This window comes from Melitaea cinxia, chromosome 20 (genome assembly GCF_905220565.1).
Source record: "Melitaea cinxia chromosome 20, ilMelCinx1.1, whole genome shotgun sequence".
NCBI classification, from domain to species: domain Eukaryota; kingdom Metazoa; phylum Arthropoda; class Insecta; order Lepidoptera; family Nymphalidae; genus Melitaea; species Melitaea cinxia.
Window position 1 is genome coordinate 6,458,640 of NC_059413.1, and position 12,245 is coordinate 6,470,884.

General features: G+C 34.0%; 1 protein-coding gene across 1 annotated transcript; it reads right to left on the minus strand.

Annotated features, from left to right (window-relative positions):
• Positions 1-1,049: 1,049 nt before the first annotated feature.
• LOC123663741 lies at positions 1,050-4,752 on the minus strand. The gene is made up of 4 exons (XM_045598406.1): positions 4,656-4,752; positions 2,921-3,033; positions 2,484-2,642; positions 1,050-1,176 (listed from the first exon to the last, which is right to left on the minus strand). Exons 1-4 carry the CDS (start codon positions 4,696-4,698, stop codon positions 1,096-1,098), a joined length of 396 nt encoding a protein of 131 aa, XP_045454362.1. The 5' UTR covers positions 4,699-4,752; the 3' UTR covers positions 1,050-1,095.
• Between the last annotated feature and the right edge of the window lie 7,493 nt (positions 4,753-12,245).

Here is a 12,245-nt window from a genome sequence, read left to right on the forward strand (position 1 = left end):
GGTAAGCCTAATTGCGTCACGACATATCTGCATATATATGTATTTAAAAATTATCCTAGCTATTTACTTCTTGAAAAACTTAGAGGTAAAATTATTTTTCTTTTTAGAATCTCTTCTTCGGGATAATAGATTTCTTACTACCAGTGATACTGCTCTAAAAAGGTAGACCATGATCCATTCATGACGGTAGCTATGCAGATGATGCTTACTAATTTTTGACTTACTTATTACTACTAAACACGAGAATAGAAAAATAACTAAATGTCGATGAGAAGACTGAATGATTAAATTCTGTTTATTTCTATTTTTTTTTTCAAATTTACTTAAAATTCAACAACAACTATTTAAATGTTTAGTTGTACACTTTAGAAGAATAACACAATAATAATAATAACAATCTATACAAATATATAAAATAGGAGTGTTTTTACTAAAATCTAAACTAAAAAAAGATTTTTACTAATGCATATGTTGTATATAAAAAATGTATTTTCGAATATGTACGGTACATTTTTTACAATTTTTGTCTGTCTGTCTGTTTGTTCCGGCTAATCTCTGAAACGGCTGGACCGATTTTGTCGGGACTTCACTGGCAGATCATTGGCCTTAGTCCGTCTATTGCAGACGATTTAGACAGTGACGATTTAGATACTGTGTCGCCTAGACCACTCTTCAAGAAAACGCAAAGTTGCCTAAGCTCTGCGCCACAATCTCGACCTCACTGGCTAGGCCCACGGGAACGACGAGTCGATACGTGTGGAGCCAGTTCAGCTGCAGGAGTTTTTCGCATTTTAGAGCTATGTCACGAATGCTTGACGGAAACCCCATTCCGGGTCTCAAATGAAGTTTTCCTTCTCCAGGACCCTGACGTTTTGAGCCAGGTTTATCCCTCGGTCGCCTTTTACGACCCCCACAGGAAGAAAGGGGGTGGTGCTATTCTACTCGGCTGACACCACACGGCATATAGTTGATTTAATAAAGAGTAACTTAGGCTACTTTTATTTTAGAAATTTATTTATTTTATAACTCTGCAAACTGAACAATAACTTTTTTGGTAAATTCCACGCGGACGAAGTCGCGGGTACAGCTAGTACTTTAATAAATTTGTACAGGAAGAGTGTCCTTAAGGTGGAATTGTTGAATTATTGTTATGAAAGTGATTATGGCACCGATTACCTGCAAGAAAAAACAAAATTCAATATAAACTTCATCACAACTTTTTCATAACTTGCTCTAAAATATCGTTCGATTTTATTGTTTCTTTCATTGCACTGACTTTTGTTGCATTCGATTGAATTAAAACATACAATAATATAATATTTTTCGAACACGCCGTTGTCGTTTTTAACCGATTTCAAAAAGGAGGTATGTACGCTTAGATTTCAGATCCGATTTACGTGATTTTTTTTTTGTTCGATACGAATTTGGTCCCAAAAATTTAAGATTTAAATATTTCTTTGGTCCCATTAAAATTTAATTCAGTTTGGCTCAGTAGTTTTTATTTTATGAGCATTTTTGCTAACGTGAACAATATAATTTTCACGGTACTTTATTCATATGTACACCGATTACTTAAATATTTTTAATCCGATTTGCGTGCTTCTTTCTTTATTAAATGTAAAATTGTTTCCATTTGGTCGTCAAAAAATGATTTAGTTTGACCCAGTAGTTATCATTTTATGAGCATTTTTGTTCACTTGGACGATGTAATTTTCACGATAATTTGTGTACGGCTTTTTAGGGGAAAACAACAAAACCTACTGTAGTCTACTTGATCTGATGTAGAAAAGCCCTTCTATAGTTTACAAAACAAACTGTTATAGACACTTACAGGTAAAAAATTTCATAAAAAAACCCGATTTCAAAAACTAAAAAGAATAAATTACTTGACAAAGATTCAATTTGAAACACGTCCCCTTATGCAAAAATATTATTGTTTGTATATGCTATCTGCTGATAGGTTTGAAGTCGGCGCTAAGCAAAATGTAACACTCGCCGTGACTTCGTCTAGAACAAAACAAACTGGGGATAGTAGGAGTTTCAGTATACTTCACTGAGGACTGGCACCAACTTAAAACTAATCAGTAGGTAGGTAGCACATACAAGTAATAGTATTTTACTAAAGGGAGTAAGTTAGTTTGAAATCAAAGTTCGTGCTTCCGTTTAAGGAGTTTTGCTTTAAATCAAAATTGGTCTTCACATCTACATCAATAAACACTCTCCTTTACATTGCATCTCTATCGATACACATACTGACTATATTAAAAAATATGTTGACAAAATGTATTTGAAACTCTATTTAGTAACTTCACAGGTTCCAGAGTAGGTCAGATTTTATGTAGGGTTCTGTATTATAATATTGGAATTAATAAAAATAATACATGATGTTTACAGAAACAACGTGTCGTAGCCTAATTAAACGTGTGCTTTTAATATACATAATCATTTATAATATATATCCTTTTTTATCATAAAAAACTTACTGTAACGATGAACTTTCTGGTGAGAGTGAACACGCCGAGAGGGGAGAATACGATAACATTATTTACAAACTCATTATAAAAATGGGACAATTCAGATCTAAAGTTTCTATCTGGCCAGAAACACAATAAGTGGCTTATGAAAACCTTCACTTTCTGTAACTAATAAAAATAATCAAAATATTAGTAAACGATGGCGTAAACAATCTTTGATATTTTCGACTACTTTAGTAAACTAATATATTATTATTTAGTAAAGTAAAGTATATAATTATATGACTTTTACAAGATTGTGAGAAATTAAATTTACTATTAGATGATTTTTTTAACAGTATCGATGGTGCTTCTGTGGTATTCAGTTTCTAGGTTTTCTATTCGTATTTTTCATAGTTTTTGTTTTAAATATGTATAAAGTTAAGAGATTGTTGTTTGTTGTTTACTTCTGCATGTGTCTGGTGACAAGGCTCTACTAATAAACTTATCAAAGCTCCATCATAAAAGATCCACGTTACGATAAATCCGTATTCAGCGATTTCTTCGTATGTGAATTCACCTGCAACAAGTATTTTGACTTAATAAACAATACATACCATTATACATAAACAAACAATGTTAACTACGTAATACAATTATGGTCCCTTTTTTTTTCTTCATTCACAATAAGATTGGGGAACTCTTTTCGCATTTTCTAGTAAAAAATCGCAATAGAATCTTTTTGGTTGTATTGTTTGTAACTGGCTGGTTTTGATACCATTTTCATGGTATTCAATGATATTTTAAAAATGAATTTCGAAAATCAAAACCAAAAAAGAAACCTAACGGACCGTGTACTTATTTGCCATTTTCTATTAAAACGTAATGATATCGAACCAATTTTGAAGAGATTGATCACTGGTGACGATGAATGGCTCACCTACGATAAGAATGTGCGAAGGAGATCGTATTCAAAGGTCGGTCAAGCTACACAGACTATCGCGAAACCCGGGATGATACGCAATAAAGTGATCTTGATTATATGGTCGAATTGGGAGGTCATCGTTTCATTATTAGCGTTTACTGCCGGGCAATCAATACGCTGATTGTAGTTTATTAATTGAAGGGAAACAGGTCCTACTGGCCTATTCTACTGCCCGCTGTCCAAGCTATTTGACGGATGACGATACAAACCGCAACTTTAAGATTAAACTGTGCAAATAGAAATATCTCATAAATGTAGTACAATTCGATGGTAAAAAAACGATGAATAAAAAATTTCTTACTATCGGATACTGTCATCCGTCGAATAGCGTTATTAACAACTGGTAAAACAGGCACTTGGTGTCTGTGTTTATAGGATATAAATCTTAATTATGTAATCATAAATTAAATGAAAAAACTACGATTTAACTTTGACATAGCTAAATATTATTATTTTTTTGACAAATAATAATCATATAAAATTATAAAAAATATATATATAAATACTACAACTAGGATCAGGCGGAATTTGAAACCACTACCGCGAAACAGAAAGCCGAGTCACTACAAATTGCGTCACCGGCTAATCAAATGTTTTCATTCGCCCATTTATACATGATTCGGCGGATATAATACAAGGCGCATGTGTCGAATATTACTATTCGAAAACTGTGAAAGCGAAATTTGTCATTTATATGGCGGTTAACGCTAAAACAATCAAATCGAGACTTTAGTGGCAACCGATAAAACTGGCCCTAATTTTAAGTAATTGTAATTGGTGTGTAGAATAAATGTTAAAAATACAACATAATTAGATACGGCGTATCTTAATATACATATATAATTCTTCTGTACATGACGGCTAGACCGATTTAGTTGAAATTTCGTGTGTACATTTCAATGGGTTCATGGGTTGATAGAAAACACAATTGGACCAGGTAGGTGGCGCTGCTATGTATGTAAGCAATCAAATTTGGTAGCTGCTATCTCTACTGTACATCGGAGGTTGGCAGGTAGATAATACTTTTAAAATGAATGCTTTCTTAGGTGCAATAAAATCATATAACTCAAATGTATAGTCCAGTTGAAAATCATTAAACAAAAGTTTTTTAATCATTTATTTACCAAAACATTTTATAAGAATCTGCATACCCACATTGCATGGCGTTTATTATTGCTTTGTAAAATAATTAAAATTATTATAAGAAATGTATATACCTCCGAGTTTGAGAAATGCCAAAGTCACATATAGAGTTGACATGATATCGACTATCTTATAAAGGAGCAGGATGAACAGCAAGACACCTTCTCCTTCGTCAATGTTTCGTACTAGTTCACAAATTGACAGATAAACAAGTCGCATGTGATGTAGTGCCTTATGTTCATTCTTCGTTGATTTGGTTTTTATTGAATCTGCACAGATTTGTTGTATTCAGTCAAAAATTTAAATTATGATACACATACAGATGCATGAATATGCGCCATAAAAAAATAAACTGCAGATTTCAAAAAAAGGTTATTGATTCACTAATTAACTTAAACACACAACTTATTATATAAAATTAACTATATTACAGACAAAAGTATCAAGTTCAAAATTCTAAAAATCTTAAAAAAATATTAAAATCTAATTTCAAAATAAATTTTTGTTTCAAAAAAACTTGCGAGAGCCCTTAGGCCTTGTTATTAGCGCCCTGTCGTAAAAACCGTTCTTGCTGTTCTTTCACTAAGTATTAATTACTTCTGTGTTAAATTTTAAGTTCATCGCAAAAAACTTTAAGGACATTTGTTAATACTTGCAGGTGCCCTTAGACCTCTTCAAAGTCCCTAGTCGCGAAAATCGTTCTTAGTGAACGTTTACTAATTATCTTTCCATCAAATTTTAAGCTTGTAGAATAAAAGAATTTATCAATATTAAATTTGAATCTGTTTTTTCTTTAAGCCATTTAAATTTAAGTCGCAGTTATTTATAAAAAGTTCGCATTTGCTAAAATTAAGTTTCAAACCAATGGCTTCAAATTTATTTTTGATTAAAAAAAGGTCCGAAAACACAGTATCCACATCACCTCCTAGGGTTCCGCCGTCCAAATACCAGACGTTGAATTTAGAATTTAGATTTTTAATTATCGGATTTATAGCTAAACTGAAAATTGCAGGCCCAAGGGGATCACCCTGTTGACAACCTACTTCCGAGGACAGTTCATTAGAATGATATAATAATTTTGTTGGGTCAGCATAACTGAGAAGAAGATAATTGTATATTTCCGGTATATGCTGTTTTATTTCTGTCAGCAGGGTATCCCTATTTACCGAATTAAAAGCATTTTTGACGTCAATTTCGAGCAACACGTCAAGGCTGGCCGTAAGTTAGGAAAGAGCGTAGGGCATGGACGGCTGCCAAAAAGCCTCCTTTTACACCGAAGCCTAACTGTGCGGGTTCAAATTCCGCATTTAATTAAGGTAAAATATGTCGAACAGCAATTTTGGAGGCCAGACGTCGAAGTGTTGATCCAACAGCAATTGTTCTCACCCCGCCGTTCTTTTTGGTGAGGGCAATGAGGTTCGCGCCGAAAAGTATGAGAACGATTTCTGGATTGACATTACCGGAATACACTAAATTGATTAAATTAGTGATCGAATTTACAAGTTGCTGCTCGCCTGCATCACCCACAGAATGCGATGTTAAGTCCTTCAAATGTTGGGGTGAGATTCCATCCAAACCTGCAGCCAAAACTGGTTTAAAAGATAAAATGGGATCCGTAACATCTTTGTTTTGAATTTGAAGGCATGCTTGCCCTGCTGTTGGTGGGTCGAGAAAAAATGGGTTTGTGAATGGGAGGGTGTTTTGTCTTTAAGGCCTGAAGGGTGTCAGGGCTATCTGGTGATAGCACATCGTTGGAGAACAAAAGGCGAGCGGCACCTTTGAGAACTCCGTCACAGATTTTGTTTGTGATGAGTTTGTTGCGATTACGAGGGGCATCATGTTTGATTAGAGGTGCGGGAGAAGGCGAGGAGCTTACAGCACAGTTATTCTTAATCTTTTGTGTCAAGGATGAATTAGGTTCATCAGTTTTTAATATATGTATATGTAGTGTGCTGTATGAGAATAAAAATAGGTTCTGGCAATCTTGAGTACAATTGCTAATGTAACATTTCTGGATTAATTATGAAAAATGTTTAGCAACTGTTATTCGAGCTCCTCGAGAGATTCTTTTAGCTATGGGTATACTATTTTTCAAATGGCTGAAATATGTGTGGAAAGGAGTTGCATCGTTGGCTACATAAGTAGGCGCACGCGGAATAATGGGATGGATGTCTAAAGGTGAACTATTTTGGCTACATTTCCTGTGTGTTTTTGTAGTATGTATTTTGAGGCCTTTCAATGATTTGAATTTCTTGTTGCACTGTGTACATGTATGAGTCGTGTTCGACGTGTTATTACAAGATTGGGTCGCGGACTGCATTTAAAACATTTAAATACATTCATTAAAAAAAATTAGCGCTTATATCCTTTTTAGTGACGAGGTTACAACAACATAAGTGGATGAAATACTCATAAACAAATAAGAAAAACAAAGTGCATAACTGGTGACTCAAGTGTGTTACTAACTACCATGTGTAAATAAAAGCAACTCTTTTAATCTCGAGAACTAGGCTACGAACTAATACTAGCATGATAAAGACGTTTTTAGAAGCAAGTATTCTAAAGCTAAAGCTAAATTAATACCATATAGTTTAAGTTTGTAGACCAGACTGTCTAATCGGTCGTTCAAAACACGCAGCGTGGTGCGCAATGTGCACAACATTAACGAGAATTGTAGCACCACCAAGAGTAGGAATGCATTTTTTATCTCTTGGACCATATCATAAATTGTATCAAGTACTGAAAAAGTAATTATTAAAATAAGCATTGGAATCTTAAAATGAATAATCAGCAAACCAGAATATATATTATGATAGAGACCTAAAGAGTGCTCTTCGAATTATATCTAATATTGCGTATTTACTTGACTGTTTTTTCGTCTACCTACCTTGTATTAGTTGTGGATGTAATGAAGTCGGTTGTTTTTTTCATTTGCGAGCTACTATTTTAATAAAAATATTTATAGTAAATTAAAGTATATAAATAAATAAATAAAAAATATCTATACCATACATCATCATTTGTTCCTAACTTAATGCTTTTGTAACAGCCGACTTATACAGGTATATTTTCTTTCGATTAATAATAATAATAATGATTTATTTTCCATCACAGTCGTTTTGATACAATGAATCCTTATCTTATTAATAATATAACTACAATACAAATTTTGGTAACACGAAGGACTGGTGCTCAAAAAAAGGTATAAAATACCTGTAAGTCATCAGGTCCCCCCCCCCCCAAAGTTAGGAATACAGGATCATGTACACAACTGGTTCAAATGGAGACAGACCTCGTAGATGATGGTATATATAAGCTTATTTACAAATCTATGGTAAGTGCCAACAAATACCCAAAAGGTCCACAAGAAAATGGAGGTAAAAAGAGAAAAAAAATACGTACAAACAGTTATATACCTAGATTAACATGCATACAAAGAATACGAGCTTTTATAAATAAGTATATATTTTATAACCAAACTCGGGGTAGCAATCGAACCCACAACCCCCGGAGCGTAAAGAAACTGCACTACCGGGCTAGTCAGATAAATAAGTAAGAGTTATATTAAGATTAAGCTTACTTACAGCCATTAATATAAATGGTAGTATTGTTGGTTCCTAGAACGACTTTAACTCTAAATAAAGTTGTGAGGCTAAAACGTAAAATTAAAGCCAACGGTAGCATCCACAAAATCTTGCTTGTTTTCATTATATTTTGATGTGTATAGCTGCTGTGCAACATATTATGTATCTGCAACAATATACATATTTTGAATCTTACTCCTAACACAGACGTTGAAAAGAAGGTATTTGTGTTTTTATATCTGTGTAATAAAAATAATCTTATTACACAGTTGTTTTTTTTTAATCGTGCCTACGTAAACTAGTGCCAAAAATAATGGTTACAACCGTCGAATTACAATTTACAATACCAACTATCTGAGCATAAAATGTACAAGTTCTGTGTAAACCACATTACACACGGACGGACAGAAGCTAAAAAATATATCTACATAAGTATATTTTCACAACTTACTTTTTCTATTTTATTAAGATGTATCATATACCGTTTTATTCTATTTACACAATCGAAAGTAGCCACAATTAATGAAATCCAAGACAACGCAAGAGAAATGCTGAACAATACGTTACTATGTTTGGTGTTCTGGAACGCAAACTCGATGATAATTGAGAGAACTACCGCTTGAAATATGACTGAAATAAAAAAAAAACGTTATCACTAGGAATCATGTTCTAATCTAGTAAAATCAAGTAGTTTTTTTGTGATTCGAAAATGTTAAAGCCTTATTTAAAGTGATCAAAAGTATATAGGTATACACATATAAATGAATGTTTGTCTGTACGTCCTTTATAGAATCGTAAACTATCCATTTGATCATGTCATGATCTTCAGCAAAGTGTTGTGCATGAGCCTACAAAGGTTTCTGAGTTGGTACGACCAAAAGAAAAGCATAGCAACGCGCGCAGAGTATCTACCACTAGTTAAATATAAAGTAATGTAACAAAAAGCATATTCATATTTTTTTGCGTGCTTACATTATGGTGCGGTATAAAAAGAGACGAATAACGCGTCGAGTCATTTAAACATTTACTGAAATCAGTAGTAATAGGTACTAATTGGTGACGCCTCGACTGTGGGTGTTTGGAAACTGGCATTACAAATTAATATATAAGATGTCACAGCGAGTTTTGTGACTTGTAATTACTATAGATCAGTAAGTCAGTCAGTCAGTTCAGCCTTTTACAGTCTACTACTGGACATAGGCCACCAAAATTTCGTGCCAGACATGCCGGTTTTGCGCAATCCTCATCCAGCCTACTGCCTACCCCAACAATCTTGCGTAGATCGTCGGCCTAGCGGGTCGGAGGACGTCCCACACTCCGTTTGCCAATACTCAACGAAGCCTGCTAAACGCAATGCCAGCGTCCAGCCCAACCAAATTCCTCGGCTTCCTTCTCGAAGTTGTTTCGGCCTAGTCATTTACACAAACACTCAGTACGTACAGTGAATGTGTGTGTGTGTGTATGTGCGTGTGTGTAAAATACTTGTCGCTTTAAAAAAATACTTGTCTTATTTTGTTTAAAATCAACATGAACACTAGCAACACTTTTATATCGTAATTTTATAAGATAGACAAATGTATCCTATTAGGAACATTACAGAGCTAGCCAAGTACCTACCTAATATTTACTCGTGCACATTACATACATAATGTAAATCGGAAGAACTTCAACTTCTAACTCGTTAAAATTTTTATTTCAAATCTTACTTTATGTCTTGTCCTTATTTTCCTAACAATGATGCTACATAAACTTTTATTATGGAATTGTTTGTTGTCTCTTAAGTTATATGTACGAGTATACTAGTTGACTCTGCAAACGTTGTCTTGCCGCTAAACGCTATTTAAATTAGGGTTTGGTGGTTGAAGGGTGAAAATTTAGGGTCCTATGTATTTTTCAATGCCAAACCATAATAAAATAAAAAATAAATAATTTATCTAAAAATTAAAAAAATAGGGGTGGACTACCCTTAACATTTAGGGGGATGAAAAATAGGCGTTGTTCGATTCTCAGACGTTGTTCGATTCTCAGATCATTTCATGAGAATCGGTCAAGCCGTTTCGGAGGAGTTTAACTACAAACACCGCGACACGAGATTTTTATATATAAGATAGTTATATATCAGGATCTCTTAGCTTAAGCATCGCACCACTGGCTTGGGTGATGTTATTACATTTTGAAACATTGTATCTTACGAAGTAAAATTATGAGTCCACGTCCAAAATAGGCACGTCTTCGCGACACAGACGCGATGAAGGCGTTACAATGTGACTTGTGTTTCGGCGGACGCAGAGTTGAAACATCTTCATGCTGCGATTGCTGTGTAACTCTGCGTATTGGAGAGAAGTGTAGTGGAGCGAGACCGAATGTGCTTGAGATACGCAGCAATGTCGCCAACGAACCGCTGACATTACACGTAGCAGAGTCATCCATATCTTACTGTAATAAAACAATGGCGAACTACATATAAGTATGAATTTCGCCTTGTCTTCTATAAGATATCGGAGTTCTATCTTCTTGATTACCACTCTATATAGTAGCTGTATCTCAACGGTTTTCTGGATATTTTTTAGCGTAATAAATAATAAATGACAAAGACCGACAGCGTCAACCAATGAAATATTAAATTCGATTTGACTTGAATTAGACTGAAAATTAGATGGTTTATTTATTAGTAAAACAACAACAAAGCATTTAAATAATATAAACTTTTGTGTTTTAAATATGTTGGGACAAAAAGGAAATTATGTATTTCCAATGCCAACTAATATTGCTGTAGAACACCAGACACGCAAACGATAGCTAAATCAACATTGAACAATAAAAAAATAATGAGTTTCAAGCTTTAGTCTGATAACATTGATAACCGTATGATTAGGTCTTGAAAGCTATTCTATAGCATACAAATTAAATAAAAAAAAACAGGTTTGGATTTAAGCATGTCAACATAATTTTTTTATTCTACTATAAAAATTATTATTTTAGATAGATAGATAGATACTCTTTATTGTATACAACAACAATCAACACAATAACATATTACAAATAAAAAAAACAAAAAAAACTGTGTACCAAGGCGGTCTTATCGCTAGAGTAGCAATCTCTTCCAGACAACCTTTGGGCATATAGGACACAGCGTAGTGAAAAGCGGTAGGGAAGTGTACACAGAGAAGTGACAATTAGTGTCACCTAGAACAATATCAACTATCGAGTACAAATACACATACATATACAGCACAATACATACATACATAGATACATACATACAAACATATATATACACATACATATATCATCATCATCATTACAGCCTATACAGTCCGCTGCTGGACATAGGCCTCCACAAGTTCGCGCCAAAAATGCGTGAACTCATGTGTGTTGCCCTTAGTCACCACGCTGGGCAGGCGGGTTGGTGACCGCAGGGCTGGCTTTGTCGCACCGAAGACGCTGCTGCCCGTCTTCGGCCTGTGTATTTCAAAGCCAGCAGTTGGATGGTTATCCCGCCACCGGTCGGCTTTTTAAGTTCCAAGGTGGTAGCGGAACCGTGTTATCCCTCAGTCGCCTCTTACGACACCCACGAGAAGAGAGGGGGTGGCCATATTCTTTAGTACCGTAGCCACACAGTACCCGTAGCCACACGGTACATATATACACATATATAAACATACGCATAAAAATACTATACCTATATAAATTATTATTTTATATAGGTAAAAGTAATAAATAACTTTTACATTGTAATGATCAATCAACAGCTTATGAAATAATTATAAAACAATGAAATTAATAAACTGAGTAAGTTTAATTGATTTTATTGCTAGCGTGCGAAACACTAGTGACAAAAACTGGTTTCTACGAGTTGCTTCTACTTCATTATTGTAGTTACCCTCGTGTTTAAATATGTTCATACATGCTTTTCTTAATGTAAAAAATAAATTTAAAAAAAATAGGTAAAAAAACTTTTTAAGTTAAACGGTTTTATGTTAAACATACATTGCAATGTTTAAGATAAATGTACTAAAAACCAAAAAATAATATAAAAATAGGTAAAAAAACTTTTTAAGTTAAACGGTTTTATGTTAA

Excerpts from the sequence above, each read along its gene's own strand:
- LOC123663741 (XM_045598406.1), bottom strand. The coding sequence starts at position 4,698 with ATGTCAACTCTATATGTGACTTTGGCATTTCTCAAACTCGGAG. Across the intron at positions 2,643-2,920 it reads GTCACCAGACACATGCAGAA|TTACAGAAAGTGAAGGTTTT; the intron begins GTAAACAACAAA and ends TATTTTTATTAG. Across the intron at positions 1,177-2,483 it reads CCAGAAAGTTCATCGTTACA|GTAATCGGTGCCATAATCAC; the intron begins GTAAGTTTTTTA and ends TTTTTCTTGCAG.